The sequence below is a fragment of the Myotis myotis genome, unplaced genomic scaffold, assembly GCF_014108235.1.
Source record: "Myotis myotis isolate mMyoMyo1 unplaced genomic scaffold, mMyoMyo1.p scaffold_m19_p_4, whole genome shotgun sequence".
In the NCBI taxonomy this organism is placed as follows: Eukaryota; Metazoa; Chordata; class Mammalia; order Chiroptera; family Vespertilionidae; genus Myotis; species Myotis myotis.
The window spans coordinates 42,566,812-42,591,149 of NW_023416346.1; the positions used below are offsets into that span (position 1 = coordinate 42,566,812).

The 24,338-nt window shown below is 38.3% G+C and overlaps 1 protein-coding gene across 2 annotated transcripts in view; it reads right to left on the reverse strand.

Moving 5' to 3' along the window:
• DOCK11 (dedicator of cytokinesis 11) overlaps positions 1-24,338 on the reverse strand; it is a 187,670-nt gene that overhangs the window by 104,060 nt on the left and 59,272 nt on the right. For both annotated transcript variants that reach the window (XM_036304058.1, XM_036304059.1), the window contains exons 7-14: positions 20,237-20,371; positions 17,230-17,407; positions 16,756-16,835; positions 14,461-14,544; positions 10,488-10,628; positions 9,085-9,297; positions 3,222-3,344; positions 1,697-1,779 (exon numbers count right to left, since the gene is read on the reverse strand). In XM_036304058.1, coding sequence (XP_036159951.1) covers positions 1,697-1,779; positions 3,222-3,344; positions 9,085-9,297; positions 10,488-10,628; positions 14,461-14,544; positions 16,756-16,835; positions 17,230-17,407; positions 20,237-20,371 — 1,037 coding nt within the window. The remainder of the gene's footprint in view (positions 1-1,696; positions 1,780-3,221; positions 3,345-9,084; positions 9,298-10,487; positions 10,629-14,460; positions 14,545-16,755; positions 16,836-17,229; positions 17,408-20,236; positions 20,372-24,338) is intronic.

The following is a 24,338-nucleotide window of genomic DNA, read 5'->3' on the forward strand; positions in this document are numbered from 1 at the left end:
TTCCGATCCCTGCTAACACACATTCTGTGTAAACTTGAGCAGAAACTTTGTTTTACTTTTGTGCCTCAACTTCCTCATCTCTAAGGGGATAACAGTATCCACCTCTTAAGAAAATGTAAACTAATCACTTAGACCACTGCCTTATACAGAGTTAGCACTCAATAAGTATTAATAATAACAGCAGCAACAGCAATTGACTTTTCAGGCTGGGGCATCACTAAGGATGCTTATGTTTACAAAGTCATATTTCACCTTATATAATGCCTAACTATACTATCCTCCCCTACTCTTTGCCATTCATCTATCCTTGGCTATCATTTTTTAATCATTCTGTAAAACAAGGACAATGTGCCTTTTCATCTACCAACATACAATGCATTTTGGGACCTTCCCAAAAATCTAAATGATTATAAATAGTGACAGAAGAGTTCATTAACTTAGAGTCTCCTACTCTTTTGCTACTCCCAGCACACATGGAACATAATTGATTGAATTATTCAGAACATGGTGCCCTTTCCCCAGTTCTAGTGAGTTGTTGTACAGGCTGTACCACAAACAAGCCAATGAACCTGTACTTCAAAAGTGGCATAAGCAAGAAACACATTTTAAGTCATCAATGTATGCAGACTTCCAATATTGGGGGGGGGGGGCATGTAAATCTACCATAGGACGTGGTATAGATCAGCAGTCGCCAACCTTTCGGACCTCATGGACCACTGACTGGCGACTGCTGATATAGATAACACATTTCCAAATAAATACACACACTACCTCTAAAGAGTTTACTGAATTAGTCATTAGAAAGCAAAACAAACAAACAAACAAAACCTATTAATTACAGACTTGCACTTAACAACTGGATTTTTTGCCTTCTCATTTTTGGTATGTTTTCCAGAATTATTCTATGCTAGTTTTTCAAAGCATAAATCCAGTCAACTCTGAAATAGTGCGCATACTGTACTTCATTTACAATAATTTCTGGTTTTCTGGAAAAAAATTCCATCACTTAAGAAAATTAGCTCTGCTTTAAAGCACAATATAATTAAGTGGTGTCAGTGAGATCAGTAATCCAAGCCAAAGAAAATTTCCCAAAACTTATGAGACATATGAAGAAATTAAAGGGTCTTTGATGTACAGCAAATTCTAAGACAAAGAATTCTTATATCCTGTTATGGACTGAATGTTTGTATCACACACACCCCAAGTTCATATGTTGAAATCTAATCCCCAAGATGATTATATTAGGAGGTGGTATCTTTGGGGTGATTAGGTCATGAGGGTGGAACCCTCATGAATGGGATTAGTGCCCCTGTAAGAACAGACCAGAGAGATTGCCTGCTCCCTTTCTGCACTGTGAGGACACAAAACAGTCAGCTGTCTCTAACCTGGAAGAGAATCTCACCAGAACCTGACCATGCTGACATTCTGATCTTACGACATCCAGCCTCCAGAATTGTGAGAAATAAATGTTTGTTGTTTAAGGCATAAACCTTTGCCTTAAACATTTGTTGTTTAAGCAGGTAATTTGTTATAGGACCCAAAGGGACTAGGACACATCCCAGGTGCCCCAAAGCATAACTGGCAAACTATAACTGGTTTGTCAGAAACAAACTGCTGACTGCTGCTAGCAAAAACAACATCCCCCAAGTTCACATATGAGTGTGATGAGAAGGGTCCGGATTACATATGTACACACCTGGCAGCCCAGGCAAAGGGCATTCTGTATTGTCCAAGGCGGCTGCACACTTGCTTGGCTGTTCTGTGCACCTTCTGGGCCGTCTAAGGTCAGAAATAAGAAGATAGGCTCATATTTGTTCAAACTACCAGGGATTCCCCCCAAAATAATGTCCCCAATTTATCTAATATAAAATACCAAAATTTAGAAAAAAATATATTCAAATAGCCACAAATAAAAGACAACATGCATCGGCTACACACTTTCCAAGACCAAAGCAGTATTTCTTAAAGGTTTTGTGTTTTTCCATTGACAGATCTTCATCAAGATATCTGAAGACAGACAAATAAGATGTAGGGCACATTTTGGACCGGACTCCCACTGGGAAATTTTTAAGCAGTTTAAACGTGTATTTCTTTTCACACAAGAGCAGACAGACACTGGACATTCTTGGAAGAAGTGGATATAGTTGACCTTTTTACTCCCAAGCTAAAAGGCAAGTGACCAAGAGTCAATACAATTAGTTTTGCATGGGCAGGAGCCACTATATGCAGAGGCACCGGGAGATAACAAAGGATATTATCTGCCTATAGAATATCAACGGGCTGTGAAATGCTGGCTACACACTTATCGTCAGGGATAGAGATGCTAGAAGCTGTTATCTATATCGAGACCTTTTTTTCTTCACAAATTAGTCACATGTGTCCTCAGCATCTTCCACTTCATAAACACTGCTCGAATACACAAGTAAATGCCACGTAGAACAGATGGACTCTTCATAAATACTCAGTAGCTGGAGAGCTGCTAATGAACTGTGCCACAAATACATTCTCTCTCTGGGCCTCAGTTTTCTCATTTACAAAATGAGAACAGAGGATTCAATCAATAATTTCCCTAAGTTTAGATGTCAGAGTCCAAAAATTTGGATAATTATATGGGTTGCTGACTTTCAATGTTGCCATTTAAATACAAGAAACAGTAAAAATCCCTACCATTTAATACGCCAACATTTCATGAAGGATAGGAGGAATGATTACAAAATGGCAAGGGCAAAAATCTCAGAATAAAGAACAGCCCTTTGAATTGAATACATTTAGCTTCATGAACCACTCACTATCTCGTTTTTCTTTTCTCACGTCATCTTCATACAGGAGTAAATTTGAGTACAGACTGGCTTTTGGGAACTACAGAACCGGATCATCTTTACCATCCCACCTCTGATATTCTAGGGCTGGGCTTTAAAAAAAGTGGCTATTGCCAAGGATACAGTGTCATTGAACAGATGTTGCTGAAAAACCTTTAGCTCTTATTTTGATAAGCCAGCAGAAATCAGATTGTCATGTAAACAGAACATAAATGGAAAGGGGAAAAACGTCACGTTCAAGCTTTAACATGCATAGTCACCTAGCCTAGTATACAATATTTCACAGTATACTGCATGCTGAGTGTAAGTTTTTGGGGTGTCATTGACAATCCCATTTAGAATATCAGTAAAAGGCAAGTTCTACATTAAGCTGAAATGTTCACAGATGATCTTTATAAATACCTTTGCTGGGTCTGAATTTTTGATGTAGGGTTCTGCACAGTGCGCAATGTTGCCCTGGAGCACCTTTTCAATTCGCGCAACTAGAAGAATTTCAGGATGTGGAATCGTCACTGAGAAAATTCCCTACGGAAAAAAATGACATCCATTAGTTTTTATGTAATCTCATACATACAGTTGTTGATTAAGGATTCCATGTAGTGCATTTAGCATAGAATGTTGGTAGTCAACATAGACTCATGTCTGGCATGATGGAAATAGATAACAGTTCCTTTCAAACCATTTCCCAAGATCCCAATGTTCCTTCCAAATGGATTTTCTATTTTGTCACCAATTTCATATCTAGTAGTCTTGAAAGTGCAGATGGTCACACTTGCTGCTTAGCTTCTTGTGTTTAGCTGTGTTTGCAAGGTGCACTGTTGGATCTCATTAATACAATGTATATTGTTTGGCTTAATCGGCATATGCTAAACTACTGTGCATTTCTCAAATAAAACTGGATAAGTATTTTTAGTTTTTGTTAATCTTCACCCAAGGATATTTTTTCCATTGATTTTTAGAGAGAGTGGAAGGGAGGGGGAGAGACAGAAAGAAAGAAACATCAATGTGAGAGAGACACATCAATTGGTTGCCTCCCACACATGCCCCGATCAGGGCACGTGCCCCGACCAGGGCCAGGGATCCAACTTACAACCAAGGTACCTGCTCATGACAGCAATCAAATCTGCGGCCCTTCAGCCCTTGGGCCAATGCTCTATTCACTGAGCCAAACCGGCTAGGGCTGGATAAGCATTTTTAAATGTGGCTGCATGTGACTCCAGAGTAATTCAGTCACAAGTAATACTGACTGCAGCTAAGAGGAAGAAAATACGGTATTGGTCTGTGTAACAGTTTTCAAACTGCATAACATAAAAACTAAATCATCTTATAGAAAGTATTCCTTTGTGACAGGTAAAGAGCTCTGGGGCTTTCGCTGTAAAGGTAGGGGACACAGGATCCAAACCTCATCTTGTTCCTGTGCGCTTTACTTAAGGGTACTAAGGTAGATGCAACCAAATATACAGAAGTTTTCTCTGAATGCATGTGGAACAACCATATACCCTGTCCAGCTCAGCTCTTTCCAAATATAATGCCTTCCAAACAGCTTGTTAGTTGATTATGTCTGTTGTTTAAAGGAGCATCACACAAAGGAATTCAAGTGGAAAAATCCATCATTGGGACTCTACCAAGTTTTGTTTTTCTACTTGGTGTATTACCAACTGTGTTAAGAGAGTGCTTTCCAGTTTTCAAAGCATTTCAGACACATTATCTCATTTGTTCCAGATAGAACCCTCTGAGGTAGACAAAGCAGAAAAGAAAAATGAGTGCAAGGCACTAAGTAATTCCTTCCATACTCCAAAAGCTTGTAAGGATCCCAGGTTAATGGCTGATACAGTTTTGAATTCCCAAGCAGCAAGCATGGAATGAAGTGGTTAAAAACTGCTCGGAAACACAATTTCCTGGGCTCAAATTCTGGCTCCACCATTTACGGGGTTTAGGCAAGTCAGATCCTCTCTACGTCTCAGGTTTCTCATCTATGAAATAGGGATGATGATAGTACTAGCTACTGAATCAACGACTCATATGGATTAAATGAAGTCATGCACATTGGTACCTGGTTATTACTAGAGTGGCCCAAAGCCACTCAAGGTCACAGAATTGGATTTCTACTACTGCCAGGAACACGCTGCTCGAACTGTGGGATGCGGCTGGCAGACTGCCTCAAATGTAATTTCATGCATACCAATTGTCATGTAACTGTGCTAGATGGTTTTCGTGCATTATCTCAGTCTTCATAAAAACCTTTAAAGCAGGCACTATGATGTACATAGTTTTTAAAATATATTTTATTGACTTAAGAGAGGAAGGGAGAGAGAAACATCAATGATGAGAGTCACTGATTGGCTGCCTCCTGCACATCTCCTACTGGGGCTAGAGCTTGCAACCTGGGCATGTGCCCTGACCTGGAATCCAACTGTGACTTCCTGGTTCATAGGTCGACACTCAACCACTGAGCCATGCTGGCTGGGCGATAATACATATTTTAAAGATTAAGAAATTGAGGTTTATGCAGCAAGTAAATGGGCAAAAAAGACTGTGGCCAGAGTTTCCAGACTATACAGTCCATGCTATACTGCCTCTCAACCTCGGGGCCCCTGCAGCCAATGTATCATGCAGTGAGGCTGGATGAGAACAGTAATAATGATTACTGCTGTAGCTAACATCCACTGAGTACCTTTAGTTCCCCATTCCCTGTACTCTCAGCATTTCCCCACACTGACGATGCCAGTTAGGAGTATTATGATCTGAAATGATTTGACAGTTGATAAGAAGAGCAAGCTGCTTTTACTCGTTTATCTGTGATCACTATTACTGCTGCCCTTACTAGCAGCCACATGGTACTGAGCAAACACAGTGGGCCTGGTCCAGTGCTGAGTGCTCTCCAAGATGGCATGCCTTGCCTGACCCTCTCAGCAGCCCTGGGACGCAGGTACTAATGTTACCTCCAGTTGACAGATGAGGATGCTGAGGCACAAAGATGCTCACTTTTTAACTGACCAGGGATTCCAGTACAGGGGGATACTCTCTGGAGCTGTTCTGCCTTTGGTCCAATTAGCTTCTAGCCTTGCCATTCCCCAAACACAGAAGGATAGCCAGAGAGAGTCCAGGAAGCCCACATAGGCTAGGAGTCTGCCCTTTAGGACAAGGCCTCTGGTCCAGCCCTCCTTTCCCACTAAGGAGGTATAAACTGCGCCCCCTCCCCCCCGCCGCCCCCAGCACAGGGTAACTGTTACTCATTTCAATGATCTCTCCCTCAAAAGAATAAGGCAGGTCCCCCAATCCCCATCACTTACACAGCCCCCTAAGGCATGGCAAGACATGCAGTAGTGGGGGGGTAGCTCTGTACCCTTTCACCAATCCAACAACTGCTACCCTCCAGCAGGGAGCCTAGAGCCACAGGTAGGCAACCCCCAAGAGTCAGCAGCTCCCCCACAACCCCAACTCAACCTTGGGGGACATGGAGCATTAAGCTCTACCAGGGTATCTGGGAAAAAACTGCCAGGAGGCTGAGAGTAAAGTGACTGCTCACAGTAGCTGTTTGGTGTCAGGGAAGCAAAACTACTGGATGGAGCCAACTTCCTCCATTTCCTATGATCACCCCATGGCTCCTCAGGAAGCCACTGGGGAGAAAGATTCTAAGGAGCAGGTGGGGAGAGCCTAGAATGGTCCCAAAACACCCAACATCCACCAAACCCTGGAAGTCGCCTGTCCCCATAGATAATGCTGCTACTTGAATAGCCTTGCTGGAAGGGAATAGTCTACCATCAGCCCTTCCTGGGAGTGCTGGAGAACTGGACTGCTTTCTTCTCTCTAGGGTGACATGAAAGCAGTACAGTATAGGGATAAAACTATGGGCTTCTTAGGGAGCCTGCTAGACCTAGGTTCATGTCCTATTTCCTCATCTTATTAGCTCTGTGACCTTGGGCAAGCCACTTGACTATTCCGTGCTCAGTTTCCTCATCTACAAAATGGGGATAGTAACAGTACCTAGCTACTTTACTGGGGTGTTGTGAGAATTAAATGGCTTCATACAGATAAATACCTAGAGAAATAGATCAGCAATAGTAAGTGCTTGAATCGTTGTTATTGCTGGAAAGTGGTTGAGCTGAGATCGGCTAACACTAAGTCTCTCTTACATAGTAACTGTTTCCTCGTCCTAAATGGGAAGAAGTTAAGAAAAAGACTTCTTCCAAATAAAAGGTTCAACTCTTTGAAGTAAATGACCATTTCCTGGTGTCTTCAGCTGATCTGAGAGAGGGTTCAAAATGATAAAGCCCTTTGAGGCCACTGCCCATTATTCTCACCTGCCCAGCTCTCATCTATTCCTTTGAGGTCTCTCTCAAGCCCCACATCTTCTGTGGACTATTCTAAGTGAACTCCTGAAGACTGACCCCTCCTCACATTCTAAACTCTTCTACTACCATTATTCTGTATGCCTCAGCACTTAATTGCATCCTGCCTAACATTGCTGATTGAGGTCTTTCAAACAGGCCTAGGTTCAAATCCTGCTGGTAACACTACTGACTCTGTAATGGTGGACAGCTTACTTAACCTCCCTGAATTGCAGTTCTCTCATCTGCAAAACAGCAATAATTATACTATTTCAGGAGAGTATGATGATTCCATGAGACACCAGTGGAAAATTCTGGCACACAGGAGATATTCAAAGCATGCTGGTTTTATTCCTGACTTAGATTACAAGTGGGATGACACCTGGAAGCACAATTTAAACTTCTTGCATTGAACATACAACTAAGTACATTGAAGTAATACAGTAAACACATCGTTGGCTTAAAAGGACTTATTTGATATCATGTGGGAAATTTTAAACATACAATTCAATAGCAAGTTCTCAAATATGTATCCCACTGAACCTGCTCAATCTCTCTTTTAGAAGCATAGGCCGTTTTGTGGAATGTACACATATGAGACAACTATAGTCTGAGTAACAAACAAAGGGGCCATGAGGGAACAAGGGGTAATGGACAATGCAGGGAAAAGCTACCAAAGATCTGTAGCCTAAAGAGGGTAGTGACATCACATGTAAAGTCTTCCCCTGCCATTTAGCAGTCTGTACCAATGAGCATAATCGTTGACCCTCAAAACTCCAAAGCTGGAAATTTATTCTAAGGAGATAATTCAAAAAATGAGCTAGCATGTACACACAAGGATGTTCAATGCAGTGCTATTTATTATATCCAAAAATTATATTCTAATTAGTTAAATCAATGGAATATCATATTAGCCTTTAAGAATGTGACTATCTAAAAATGTTGATAATGACAACCATGTTAAATGAATACAGTAGGTATAAAACAGCATGAATATGATACACATGTATAGTCTTATACAAACTGTATGTGTTTACACATACATACAACAGAGCTATCTAGAAAAATGTTTGCCAAAATGTTAATAACTACCATCTATGGCTGGTGATTTTTACTTTCTTCTTTATACTTTTTGTATTGTTTGAATTTTCTATATGATAATATGTATATCTTTATAATCAGAAAATAAGATCAGTTTTATTTTGGGAAAAATAAATCTCCTTACAATGACAGCTGCTTTGTTCTTCCTACTCTAATTATTTGCCTCACTCTATAGTTTCCTTTCAGTTGCAAAAGTCTAGAAGGCAATCAGTTCTGCTCTGCCTAACCTCTTATAGCTGCCACTCTGGTCAGAGGTCAAAATGCCAGGGAATCGTTAGGCTCTTTCTAAAGGAGATGCTTTGCACCACATAGGACAGAAGAGAGTAGCATTACAGTTGTGACACAGCAGTTCCCTCCCATTGCTTTTCAACCAGAACTCCTTGTATAAAGAGCCTTTATGCTCCATTAAAACTATCTATTCATAATGGAAATAGGAATTAGAGATGGGAGGTCAATGTAAGGTCACTGTTTCTTCAAAGAAACAAGCCTCGCAGGCACCTATTGCCTTGCTCAGAAGTATGCACATGGGTATTCATGTGTGCATGCATGCATGTATGTCTGTGTGTGTGTGTGTATCTATGTGATCTGCAGTCCATGTCACAAAACACTTTTGAGACTCACATCATGATCCCAATTAAAATGTTACTTCGCAAGTGTATTACCAGCATATTTATTTTTCTGGTTTCTGGGTTTTTTTCTCTCCAATTACAGTCACTAGAAAAACACCAATACACAGACCTTACAAGAGATGAAAGCCCGTAATAACATTGGCCTGAAACAATGAAATAACCCGAGGGTGTATCTGTTTCTTATTCTAAAAGATCATGGTTTACCTGCTTTACATAGCGTAACTGAGACTCAGCAATTCCATGAATGAAAGACTCCGGTGAAGAGCTTTTTGCATTTCCATCACTGGTTAGTTGAGTTGAAGTGCCCCACAGCATTTCACGAACAGAAGGGGGATTCAGGTCTATATGGAAGTCAGCTGAAATCTTACAATTGTTCTTCACATCAAATAAGGCAAGATTGATAAAAAAGGGTTCAACCTGGGAATGAAGACAATTCCATTTTTAAACTAAAATGGCTTTTTTAGGTGGAGTGTGTGAAGGGACACAAATTACAAAATATTTTTTTTATTCAAGTTTCTGTGATTACACTTTTTTTCTGAGTTCAGCATTTAGCTAAAATTGCATTAAAGCTCATTTGCACATAAGAAAGAACATTCTAACAGGCCTACAAATTTTAACTTTTGTCAGGTATAAATAATTTCACAAGTTATAATTTTTTTAATTGATGAGTAGAAATTGGAAGCCAAATTTAAAGCACACCAATTGTCTAACAAATAAAATTTAATTTTCTATAGGTTTATTGAAGTTGCCCCAAAATAATGCCAATATTATAGAATCGAAATAAATCTTCCCTTTTGTTATGTTACAGCTTACTGGATTTACATTTCATAAAAGCTAATAACAGTCAACATCACATTACTTGACAAAAGCTTTGTTGCCCCATCAGCAGTTTTGGAAAACATGATTCCTCTCTACAGATGGCATTTGAGAGCTGGTCACAAAGAGAAATTTCATGCCAGATGGCATAAAGATTAACCCTTTACACACAGAAAGTCTGCTAGTGAGTTTCAGCTACATTGTAAGAGAGAATAAATCATTGTGGATATTTTTCAAAGACAAAACTAGAACCAAAAAAAAAATCAAGATGAACATAAAATTCAGACTCTCTGGCAATTTTACATTTATAGTTTCAAGAATTTCTGAGCAAATCAAATGATCCTTAATAGCTAATAATTAGAATTTTCTGTGCAGAACAAAATTAATTCACTCTGAGAACAGTGAATGAGGATGACTGCATAGCATCTGGACCCCTGCATGGCTTTCATGTTCATTACTCATGGCTATGAGCCAATTTCACAGAAGTCATATTTTCTAGTAGAATTCACAAATTTGAAGGTTTACCAGGTTCTGGGGATATGTCTCTCTTGAATGTCAGGAGCCTATTCTATCTGCCTTTTGAATAGGTAAAACTTTCACAAATCTTTCAAGATGAAGACATATTCACATTTTGGCAAAAGAAAGACATATATGAAATTCTTCCATGTCAAATGTATCAAAACATGTAGCAATAGAATTTTCACCCAGTAAGTTAGTTCTCAGTTATAAAAAATTAAGATGTTTTCTTAATGCACTGGTTTAGGGGAAGTAGAAGGAAAAGTCATACATACATTTGTGGGTGGTCCTTTTACATTGTCTCCAACTTGACCCAAGATATTAAAAGTTAAATCATGGCAATTTACCAGGAAACGTTTATTACACTTTTCTTCAAATGGCTTTATATCAGGTTCAATTCCTGAAAAGTCCAATCTCTACAAAACAGATAATATGAATTATTTCCAAAAGAAAATCGGATTCATATTAATATAGATGTATGAGTAAAAATTGCAGTATCCAACAGTTCTCTGTCCATTCTTCATTTGAACCCTTTTTATTTTTTCATTTAACAGCCCCTGTAGAGCTCTTTGACTAAGGTTTAAACACCATTAAAGGAATTTTGGAGGGAGATGAGACTATAGACTCTGATCTAAGGCAAAGAAAAAGTCACAAGTGTACCCTAACCTAAAAAGCCCTATATATTATGACTGCCTACCTTCCCCCCACTCCTCTGACCTGATACCCTACCACTCTCGCCTTTCCCCCTACCCTCTCTTTTCCAGTCACACTGGCATCCTTAGTTGTTTCTCTAGCACAAGTATACTCCTACCTCAGGACCTTTGCACTTGCTGTTCTGTCAGGACCCCTCTTTCCCCAGACGGACACATGGCTTACTCCCTTTATTTCATTCAACTGACATTTCCAGAGTTTCCCTTAACTCTCTATAAAAACTGCACATACTCTGAGAGTCTACTCTCCCTTTCCTTGATTTAGTTTTCCAACAATGTTTTTTAAATATTTACTCAGGTGTTCATTGTTTCTCTTCACCACAAAATATATGTTTGAGAATGGTAGGAGTTTGGGTTCTTTTATGAGCTGTACAGGAAGCAAAACTGACATGAATGGACATGGGAGGAATCAAGAATTACACAATGGTCTCTACCTTGGAAGATTTAATAGATTGTGATGTTATGCACTTAACTGTGAAATAAAGATGGGGGGAGAATGAGTATAGATGAGTTCAGTTTGGAATGTGTTGAGTTTGAGGTGATGTAAGTGGTTGGAAAAACAGGAGAGGTCTGGGTTGGAGATCTGGATTTGGGAGTCAGTGGCAACCAGGTTGAAGAGGAACCCTGGTGACCACCTCTCTTTAAATCAGGGGTGGTGAACATCCCGCAGGGCCATGTAAGGCCCATGAAACCATTTGGTCTGGCCTGCCAAAGCATTAGAGGTGATTTAATTAAATGTTTGATCAAACATAGCAGGTTAATTTTTAAATCAATAATTTTGTATGACCCTACAATGATGTTATAAATATCCAAATGGTCCTTGGCAGGAAAAGGGTTCCCCACCCCTGGTTTAAATGATGAACAGAGAGAGAGGCATCTGCTCAGGAAACTGATAAACACTGAGCTTAGCTTCTAACAGAGCTGGGGGGGTGTACCCTGGCTGCCACAGAGATATACATATATTTAATTTTTGATATTACAATTTTTTTTAAGTTTCAAACAAAGATATTGAGAGTCAAGGAATTTCTCTGAGCAGGGGAGGAATCTGTCCCTCCCCAAACATACTCATAGAATCCTCCTTCTCAGCTCACAGAGCTCAGGCAATCTAAGTCCGTCTGTTCATTATGAATGTCTAACCAGACTTACATTCTGTTCACAAGTGGGAGGAAAAGTATAGATTGTGGGACAACTTACTATACTTTCAATTAAGACGAGAGACATGGTAGGCGGGAAATGATTGGGTGAATCTAGGCAGAAAATGCTGCCAATATGGAAAACTCAAGCCAAGAAACACAAGAATTTTTCTCAATTGCTTAAGTACTTCAAGCCAAAACAGGTATTGTGCCTGAAGAATCTTGGATAAATGTAGCCATTCTGACCCAGCTTGCATCAGTGATAAAATCCTCCTTAAAAGAGCCTAAAATATAATATGCATACCTGAAAGCACAATCTCTGCGCACCCCACCCCCGAGTCTATTTATCTACAAAAGGAATACAAATGCGTGGGCCTAGACAGCTCCCCCTTGAACACTTATCTATCTGTGGAGCCAGAAGAAGCAAGTCATTGCCATGGAGATCAATTCTAATTTCCACCAATTTATCTGCTCTCCTTTCTATCTCAGACAGTGGAATGTGAGGAGAAACTGGACTAAATCACTAAACCCCAGCCCCCAAATCCTTTCCTTTCTCAGGTCTGTGAGTGCAAATAGTGGGACATATGGCCTTCCCCAGTCATTCAAAGTTGGAGCCATTCACTTCAGTAGGTCAGTGTTGCTTTATTCTATAAATCCATGATAGAAAGCATATCTGTAAACACTGAAACTGTGGCCAAAAGAGAAGGCTGATGTTATAGGATGGCACTTCGCCTAGTAAAGGTACTCAACACAGACAACGTGGATTTCTCTGTAGTGAGCCTGCCTTCCATAATGAACACTAAATGCAATCTTTTGTCCTTAAAGTTTCATCACAACTGTGTATTTTCCTCTCACTTGTAGCTCACTGATAAGCAATTCAAACATAAAATCAGTTTAGTTCCATGACCACAAAAACACTACACCACATTCCTTTTTTACAGATGCTGAATTGAGTTTCAACCACAGTCAATTGGTTTCTTTGTATACAATGAAAGGGGCTGACATATCCAATTAAAGCCCAATCATGGTGCTTGCAGAGGGGAGAGGGGGATCAAAGCCTCAGATATGTTTGGAACAAGAAAATTTATGAATGAATATCTTAGAACTAAAAATCCTGAGGTCTGATATACTTTTAAAAAATCATATAACTTACACAATGTAATAATGACGGGGGTGGGAGAGATGAAACATTTAAAACAAATTTTCCCCAAATAATAAAAATACCACATAAGAAAATAAAATTACTTGGAAAAAAATTCCGCATTATTTACAGACTATATACTTTTCCCATTTCAAACTAAAAAAATATTGTAATTAGGAAACTGTACGAAGCAAAAAGAAAACACCAAATCAGTCTTCACAAAATTATTTTATATTTTCACTAAATAAAACTGTAATGCTTACATACTGCATATATTTCTATTTTCAGAACACCCCAAAGATTTGAATAATAAATCATATGTGGAAAATTAAAAAGAAAAAAATTAGTCTCCCCTCAAATAATTTCATTTTCTCATGAAATGTGTTTTCATTAGGAAAAATACATATAATACATAAATGCTGTAGAAATTTTGTATTTAAACAAATCAGCAATTTAATTAGAAAATATCATGAAATTAGCTCAGACAGCGTGGCTCAGTGATTGAGTGTCAACCTATGAACCAGGAGGTCATGGTTCGAATACCAGTTAGGGCACAAGCCCTGGTAGCTGGCTCAATCCCCAGTGTGGGGCGTGCAGGAGGCAGAGAATCACTGATTCTCTCTCATCATTGATGTTTCTATCTCTCCCCCCATCTTCCTTCCTCTCTGAATTTAATAAAGATATACTTAAAAAAGAAAATATCATGAAATTAAATATTAACTGCATATCTCTTAGTTCAAAAAGTACCTAACTCCCATGGAAAAGGTGAAAATCCACATGCACATAAACTTGCACTTCCTTGCACCACTATCCATTTAGAGTAAGCCAGATGTAAAAATTACCCCAGTTTTCCAGGCCTACGTCAAAACTGGAAAATAAATCACCTGTCTCATATGATCTGGTGTTCTTCATGCTGCAGATACTCACTATTACTAGACCACAATTGTATCTAATAGGTTACAAGAGCACTAATACCATTTTTAAGAATTCTTTAACTTATCCATTTTGAGGCATAAGATGAATTGAAAAGAAAATAGAGAACTGGAAAAGAAAACCACGTATATTCAGTCCCAAACTATTTGCGTATGTGACAGTCCTCTTGAGTGAAGTTAGTTGTTAAGCTACCTGTTCAAAGATAACAAGACAAATATAAAGCAATCAACATTACGCAGGGGTGCAAAAATCAGCGATTTCAACATTTTAAATGCGTTTTTTTTCCAAATAAGCAACAATTGTAGGATTATTTAAAGAAATATATTAATACCTGAACTTCTGAATCAAAAGAAAAGAGGTTCTGTCTTCCATCCCCTCTACTGAGTTTGTTTAGCTGCTCAGTTTCTCTTCCATACTAAAAAATTTAAAACATATATTTACATATATGTACACATACCAAACATTCCTTTAATTCCTTCAAAACAGTATTAAATACCATTTAAATATATAGCTTCTGTGAAACTAGCAATCTGGCACAGCTTCAAAAATATACCATTCTCCATTTCCATGTACTTAGGATGGATAAAGAATACTTGCTTGGAGGAGAGTCGCTGTAACTATGACCCACAATAAGCTATAGATCAGGTTTTTAGACTCTATGTTCCTCTCATAACATCAAGCATAATATTCAGCCCTAGGAAGTTTGGCTCAGTGGATAAAGCGTCAGCCTGCATATTGAAAGGTCCTGGGTTCAATTCCGGTCAAGAACACATGCCCGGGTTGCGGGTTCAATCCGCAGTAGGGGTGTGCAGGAAGCAGCCGATCAATGATTCTCTCTCATCATTGATGTTTCTCTCTCTCTCTCTCTCCCTCTCCATTCCTCTCTGAAATAAAAAAATATATTTTAAAAAATATTATTCAACCCATAGTACTACAAAAAGGAGTCCAAGAGACTTTGAATGCAGAAGAGAAGTAAATAAGACAGAAAACACTTTACATATCCATGGTGTTAGCCATAGACTAATATATACCACTAGAGGCCCGGTGCACGAATTCGTGCACAGGTGGGGTCCCTCGGCCTGGTCAGCGATCAAGGCCTATCAGGGGGCCAGCCGGCTGGGGTGAGGAACCCCAGGAGGTTGGCCAGCCAGCCTCTCCATCAGGGCCCAGGGGGAGGGACTGCAGGAGTTTGGCTGGCTGGCGGGGTGAGGGAAGGGTCACATGAGGTTGGCCGGCCAGCTGGGGAGAAGGACTATGGGAGGTTGGCTGGCTGGCCAGCCAGGGGGAGGGGCCATAAGAGGTTGGCCAGCCGGGGGGAGGGACCGTGGGATGTTGGCTGTGGGAGCACACTGACCACCAGGGGGCAGCTCCTGTGTTGAGTGCCTGCCCCCTGGTGGTCAGTGCACATCATAGCGACTGGTCGACTGGTCATTCCAGTCATTCAGTCATAAGGGCTGCTTAGGCTTTTATATATATAGATTCTGATTCTGTCACCTTAGGAGAAACATAATGGGCTGTACAGTTTGAAATTACAAAGAGTCAGAGGGGATACATTAAAATCTATAAAATCATAGAAAGCCTAGATCAGGGGATCATGAGTATGTTCCTAATTTTTGGAAAATAGCTTTGAAGCTTAAGAGAAGGATAATTGTAAAATATAAAAAAGTTACTTATAAAATTGTGTAACTTATTCCAGGAAGCGGACTAAAGTGAAAATAAATAGGTTTGACAAGGATTTAAATAAATAAATGGGTTATTAAACCTTTTAATCTATTGTAGTATAGACTCTACAGAGTAAAATATCTCACCCTACTAAAATAGGTGTGATAATCACCTCTACGCTTTGAAAATTAGCTCATTTCAAACTCCAAGAAGCAGAGTAATTAACACAAATGATATATGCTCACCAAAATTTTTATCTGATGAAATTATTTATATACATATGTATTTACATATAGAAACTAACATATATAAAATTATGAAATTAACATACATAAATCATTAGATTGAATATCATGTTCAATCTGCATCAACAGCCACTTGAAAAAAGCCACTACACTCACGGATTCAACCAACCACAGATCAAAAATATTTTAAATGTTACACTGTTGCTGAGGCGTAGTATGTAATGAGTCCTAAGATGGTTTTAACAGCTATTTACATAGTATTTACATTATAATAGGTATTATAATAATCTATAGATAACTTAAAGTACACAAGAGGATTTGTAAAAACTATATGCAAGTATTATGCCATGTTATATAAAGGACTTGAGCATCTTCAAATTTTGGTATCCCCCAGGATCCTATAACCAGTTCTCTGAGGATACTGAGGGATGGCTGTAATTGAACAGAATATGAAGTAGCAAATAAAATTAATAAAGTCATAACAATCTTAAAGAACTTCTTGGCTAGAAAAAAAATAAGATTTTCCAAACTGTTAGTTGGCACTTCATAAGTCCAACTTTAGGAGTATAACTTTCCTTTTAAAATCTCTACCTGTTGTACTAATTTACTGTGGTTTTTAACTTAGAAATGGCATTGCCAAATGGAATCCAGCATTAAAATTTTAACAGCTAACCCTGCATTGCCTCAGCTGAAGGCAAGTTGCCATAAGAAAGATGTACCTTCATCAGTTCCGGATGCATGCTCCTTTCCAAACTGGCCATGATGCTCTCGGCTTTGCCTTGGCTGCTAGTTTCATCATCTGTAAATTCATTAAAAGCAGATGTTCCAAATCATACAAACCATTACTAATCACCTAAGAGGAATATCCTAACTATCTCTTCTCCCACCCCATCCTCACCTACTAGATTTATTGCAAAGAATTTTGATTATGAAAGCATAGAGGAAACTTTAATGGGCTTTTGAAAACCTGCCATGAATTCCCTATCCATTTTAGTCTGGTTATATTTCATGTGTCTGAGTCTATACACTATCAACTCTGAAAAACAAATATATCAACCTTCAGAGTCACTTTTAATGAAGAAGCAGGTCAACCTTTAAGATTAAGAGTTCTATATTCATCCCACACAACAGACATTTCCATAGATTAAAGACAAGGGCTTTACCTCAATAACGAATCATTTAAAAATTCTGACCTTGTGCTGCTTCTACTGTCTCCTTTTTCTCTTGCACCAAACTGTCGGTATTGATCTGGATAATCTTTCTCAAAGTTATCAACCATTCTTCCATCTCCTGTTCAGTTTCAGCAGCCAGATAATGGCTGTACTTATCTAACATCTTGAGTTCAAAAGCATGACGGCGCATTTTAGGGCACTAGAAGAAAAAAAAAAACACCACATTGATAAGTTAGTTTAGTTGCTCTTTTCCTATTAGATTTCATTAGTTTATTTCTACCTCAGAACAGCACATAGATATACCAATACTTTTATGAAAGAATTGCTTCTTTCAACTAGACAATAAATGAATGACCACATCGAACATCTTTTTTTTTTGTTCCCTCAGTACTGAGCTCAGTGTTATATGCACAAAGTGGATATAAAATACTACTTGTTGAGTGAGTATTATCGTTTAAGGCCTTTTGACATCCATCACATTTAGATAATTACACTGCCACATGAAAGTAACCAAATATTTTATAATTTCCCCCCTGCTCAAAGTTTTCCTTGCATATTTATAGATTTTCCTGGCTCTTAAAAACAATCGGCCCTTAAATGTGACCTGAAATAAATCTGGCACTTGCTTTATATCATAACATAAAATGCAATATCAATACCTAATTCATTTTACCACATATAATATGCACAAAAGAAAACTTTACTTGATTCACATTAAATTGTGGCTCTCTAGATTTATTGCAAAGGACAATATGGAAATGGCCAATGCTGAATACTAGCACACAAGGCAAATAAAATCTACCTCCTTTCCTCAAACATGATGACACATTCATTTATATTACCACCTTCTCTGTCACGACCAAAGAAATGACACACTCCCTCTCCCAAATAACACAGTGTTAGTTTTAAGAAAGGTTCATGAATCAATAATTTTCCACTGCATAGTCATTACTCAAGAAGGAACCAAGAAATTTCCTCTTTCTCATCTTCAAAGTATAGTAAAGGGTGACATCAAACTGCTGTAGCAAGTCACAAAGATTTATATATTTGAAAATATTTGGAAGGGGAGATCATAAATAGATGAGGAAAACAGAGCCTAGGAACAAATGGTCAATCCAGACTAAAGCTAATAAAGAATTTTTGTAATTTGTGTGTGTCCTCTTTTTTCAGTAATATATAGATAGATATAGTGACCCCCAAAAAGTATACACACTGAATAGTTATGAAGGCAGTTTATTAAAATACATTTCATTTTCAAAATTGAGCTATCAGCTATTAAAGTGTGTATATATTTTTTGGGACACACTATATATATCACCTTCTAGTCACATAGATTTTCATATTCTTACAAGTTGTTTTTCATTTGATCCTTATAATAATCTCATTTGATCAGAAAATAGACACTTTAGTTTTGAAAATTAAGATTCAGGTCGGTTAGGGGCATTGAACTCACATCTCATGCCTCCTAATCAGCCCTGTGCTACTTCTGGTCGACCATGCTACCTTGGCTCTGTAGTAATGGCTCCTATCTTGGTGAATTGACTTCTTATTTAGATCATCTCTGTGTCCTGTTTCCCACCCAGTCTTTGTTCATGCCCCCTCAATAATTCAAATCAGTAAACATTTGTTAAGCCACTGCTGCTGTGTGCAAAACACCGCTAATTATTATAGAGGACACAGACATGATGAATATGACATGGTCCCTTAAAGTCTAAAAATGAAAGTGCAGAATTACCCACAAGTTAGAGTATGATTCACAGATTAGAGTATAATAGAGAAAAAAAAGCCAAGTGGTCATACAGGGGAGGTGGTGCTTAATTCCACTTGGTGGGCATGAGGGTAAGGAAGGAAACAGAAAACATTTCATGGCAGAAGTGCTATTTGAGCTGAGTCTTAAAGATAAGGTTCAAACAGGAACTGAAGGGGAAAGTGTATGTCAAGCAGAGAAATAAATGTAAGAAAGGCATATACATGTGAAGCTATGATTAGAGCACAGAATGTATAAGGGAATGCCGGGGGATGAAGTTAGAAAGCAGGGTGAGGGCCAATCACTACGGGCCTGCAATGGCAAGACCTTTAGATCTCACTATGCAAGACAATACATCAAGAGCCACAAGGTTTTGGGTAGAAAGTAAACGACCCCATCTACGTCTTAGGAAGATAAATTGGAGCAGGACAACAATTCAGAAGGCAGGAAGGTAAGATTCTAGGTAAGAGAAGAGAAAATGGAAAACCAGAGGAAGCACAGTGAGAATGGGAAAGTGGTAAGAGATTGAATAGGTCCTTGAAAGCCAGACTTGAAAGGACTGGGTAAACACCTGAATACTAGCACAGAGCAAGAGTGGGCCAATTGCAGGGGATTCTGAGTTGTCTTATATAAACATTTTAGCAGATGAGATGCCATTAACCAACAGAGAAAAATGACGAGATTCTTTTTTTGGAAATTGACATTTTTTAAAAATTTCTTTATTGATTAAGTTATTACATATGTGTCCTTATCCCCAAGCCAAGTTGATCAGCCCAGCTGGCATGGCTCAATGATTGAGCTTCCATTATGAAGGTCACAGTTTGATTCCCGGTCAGGGCATATGCCCAGGTTGTGGGCTCCATCCCCAGTGTGGGATGTGCAGGAGCAGCCCATCAGTGATTCTCTCTCATTGATGTTTCTATCTCTCTCTCTCTCTTCCTTCCTCTCTGAAATCAAGTAAAATCTATATTTTTTTCATTATTTTTTAAAATATATTTTATTGATTTTTTACAGAGAGGAAGGGAGAGGGATAGAGAGTTAGAAACATCAATGAGAGAGAAACATTGATCAGCTGCCTCCTGCACACCCCCTAACTGGGGATATACCCGCAACCAAGGTACATGCCCTTGACCGGAATCGAACCTGGGACCCTTCAGTCCGCAGGCAGACGCTCTATCCACTGAGCCAAACCATTTAGGGCAGAATCTATATATTTTTTAAAAGAGTTGATCAATAACCGTTTTTCGAGAAAGAGAAGAAAGATTACCTCTACAGCCCTACCTGAACAACGTCAATGCAGGCGTCCAAGTAGATGGAAGTTTTAGGTTCTTTTGAATTTTTTTCATCTTTACAGGAATTGAGAATATATGAACCATCAGGAAGTTGAGTTAAGTAAAAATACCGTCTCTTGAATACCTATGGAGGAAGAAACAGCAATGATACATTTGTCACATATACATTGCATTTGAATAGTTTCTTTGAACTAAAAACTTTGAAAAACTTGCCACAGGCATTATATGTGGACAACCTTCAGACAACTCTGAAAAGTGCTAGGAATTACAATTATCTTCATTTTTTTAAGATGGAGAATTTGAAGTCAAGTGATTTACTCAGTTAATCAAATATCTAGAGAAGAGGTTTTAACACTTTAAAGTTTATAAAGTAATTTTGTATCTGAATTACAGTCTATTTCATTATAGCATCCATTTCCCATTTAATTGCAAACCATGACTGGATTCTTATCATTTCCATCATATCATCACAAATCCAAGTATAAATATAAAATATATACACAAACACACCCCTCTATCATTTATTTATCTCTCATCTGCACATCTTCCTGCACTCACCTATGCTGTTCCAGTATCCCTACTTGTGAAAGTAAAGCTTATAATGCACTCACTGAGTCATTAGTTCCTTACCATTGTTGTGCGCTCTGAATGCTGAGATTTTAATCAAAAGGCCCGATGGGATTGTGCCATTCGTTTGCAATTAGGGATTCACAACAGTGAAGAAGTAGTCTGTTACTACAACTCACAGCAAAAGCCACAGGAATTGGAGAAAAGGAAAAGTCTGATACATTCATGCTACCTCTCTACTCTCCCCTAAAAAGAGTCTTGGACCCGATGAAGGAAGTGAGAAAAGGGGATTCTGAGCTCTCTGATGAATCTATGCTTCTTTCAATAAGCCACAAACTCTAAGCTGTGTCAAGCATTTCTTATAGTAAAATTCCGCAGGATTATGGATCTAAAATAATGTCAGAAAATGGGAAGAGAGACTAGGAAATAGATTTTTGGTGATTATTGGGAAAATGCATTGCAATGCATCTTATGTTACTCACAGGAGTTCGTTTTTAGATTTAAGGTTGCCATTTGCAATCACCCATCTAATTATCCAGTTATGATCTCTGACTATTTTAAGAACTATAATTATGAAAAGAGTTTTATTTGGCAACATCGTTCTTGAAAACTACTTCACTTCTGGCAAAGTAGCTGAAATATCCACAATTTATTTCTCCATAGCATGAGTAAACAAAAAAATAGAAACATGTTAAGGGACATTTCTTTTTAGGAAAAGCAGTAAATAGATGTAATGAGCTTGCAGTTATTTTGGACTTGTTTAAACATCATTGATTTTGCAATGAATGACAAAAATATACCAGTGGGAGGAACACCCTAACAGGTTAGACTGGTAAATGCTACAGCTTCTATTTCAGGGAGTGGCCATGTGGGCTATGTCTTATCAACAGAAAGGAGTCCAAGAAGAAAAATATTGCTTTGTTTTTCAATGCCAATCAAGTAAATGTTGCTGCATTAGTTTACAAGGGTAGAAAGTGTGTGTGTGTGTGTGTGTGTGTGTGTGTGTGTGTGTGTGTAGCATATACATATATTTTCATATTTGATTCACCCACAGTTAAGTTTACTGGAGCTACAGTTAAATAAATCTAGATTCATACACAAGTATACACATGCTAAATACATACAGAAATATATAGAGAAATATATATATATGTTTGCTTATTTTCACAATGGTACATTCACATCTGTTATTAAAATGATGGAACCAGAAGACCTAAAATTACACACTGAGCTTATTTAAAATGAAAAAACACCACTTTCTAAAGTTATTATAATAACTATTTGAGAAAAATTTTGAAAAAAGATACATTTTCCAGGCAGAAATTAATATGAAAAAATTAACACCAGATTAGAATCTGAACAATGATCAAATCTAGAACTCAGTGATACAATCTGTAGAATCCACTTGCAGAGTCCATAGCCAGCAACAAAGAGAGACAGAGGAAGGGAAAATACAGAGCAAACAGTTGTGGCACAGAGTCAAATTATAGTCTATAAAAATTTTTTCATGCACAGCTGCCTCACCAAGCAAAGACATTTTGTGGCAGCCGCCACTTCCAATATTAGCCAAGCACATCATTACAAAAGAGATGGAAAGGGATCTGAAATTACAGTAAATCACTTCCTGTAACATTGTAATTATGTCTAAATGTGACACTGAGGTAGGTAGCTCATGAATCTGGGGAGAGGGCAGATGCCTGCAAGTCATTTGATCTTGATTTGCAACCAGCACTCCTGCTTGTCAGCAGTGAAGCTGTCCTCGAGACTCTGCTTTTCTCAGTTTCCTCACTTATAAAATGATGTAATCAGACTACATAATCTGTACGATCATTTTTTTCATGATCTACAAATAATTTTATTGAAACTCAATGAATAACACAGCAGCCTTCCTAGGCTAGGGGTAACCCTCCCCCAAATGATTTTCTACAGGAAACTGGGGGTGGGATAGAAGAGGGTGGATAAATGGTCTAAAAGGAGATTTGGCTTGGGATGGTGAACACACAATACAATATACAGATGACATGTTATAGAATTGTACGCATAAAACCTGTATAATTTTATTAACCAATGTCACCTCAATAAATTCAATAAAATAAAAATAAGTAAATAGCACGATTTGTAGAGTAAGGAAGTTTTGAAAAGTCATTTCTGTCAAAATCAGACTCTGCCTCAACAGATCTGTAAAAGCTCTCCTCTTTCTAATATTCTATGAGATGTTACATTTCAACATCTGGGAAGCTTTTAGGGTGACTTTCAAAGAAAAAAAGGAGAGGCCTAAATCTCTCATGTGGAACCAAAAGGAAAATCAGAAAAATGACTTCCCTGACATTTTTTAAATTTCCAAGATGTTGCTATTTCGGGTACAGGTCTACACTGTTGTTTTTTTTTTCCATTTCAAAAAGAAGACAGCTGTTAAAATAATGACTATACAGTGGTAATTATTCTATATCATACCTTTCATCTGAAGGCCTCAAGTCCTTTGTAACCAATAACTAATTATTTTAATATCACTAGGGAATAAGAATCATTATCCACATTTTATCTAACAGCAAACTGAGAGACCGAGAACTCACTCAAATTCACAAAGGCAAGTCAGTTTTGGAACTAGAATCATAATCATGTGACAGAGACAAAGAGAATTTTGCCCACACCCATCTAATGGCTTCCCATCGAGGTTCAAATAAGACTCAAAATACTCACCATAGCCTAGGCTGATGTACATGATCTGGCCTCAAATGATCTTTTGGACTTTATTCCTAATTCTGCTGCTCCAACTACACTGGTTTACCCGCTGTTCCTCAAACACCCCAAGCAAGCTCCTTTGAGCTTTTGCATTTTCTGTTCCCTTAGCCTGGAATTCTCTCCCCCCGGTATCCACATTCTTCACTCTCTTTATTTCTTTCAGGTCTTTGCTTGAATCTTTCCTCCTCTGAGAGGTCTCATTGTAGCACTGTATTTTATTTTTTTCATAGAAAGATCACTATCCGCATATATATTATTCATCTATCTGTTTATTTATTAATTGTCTCTGTTAGACTGATAAGGTCCATGTCTCATCCACTGCTATATTCTCAGGACCTATACCAGTGCCTGGACTCAATAAAATATTGCAAAATGAATGATGAATGAATAATTCATTCTTCAGTGCAAATTCTCTAATGGTTTCATACAATAGAATGGTGTTTCTTAATGCCCATATTCTTCCTTCTCACCTTTATTATTTTTCCTAAATGGTGAAGTCAGCTGAAAACTTCCCACCTTAATCAGTGAGAAGCATAAATTCTGACCAAAGGCCCATTCAGACCACCCAGAAAAAATAAATAAAACAGAGAGGAAGCCAGAGGAGATCATTCTGAAGGCCCTCAGCTGTGTAGATGAGAACCTTTTGAACATGACCCTTTCTGGAGCAAGAACAAAGGCCTTTTAACACTCATCTGAATCAAAGATGGAAGGCAAGAAATTTTGAATACCTAGTATCCTCTAATTTAGGAGACCCTTTTATCATCTATATAATAAAGAGCCAG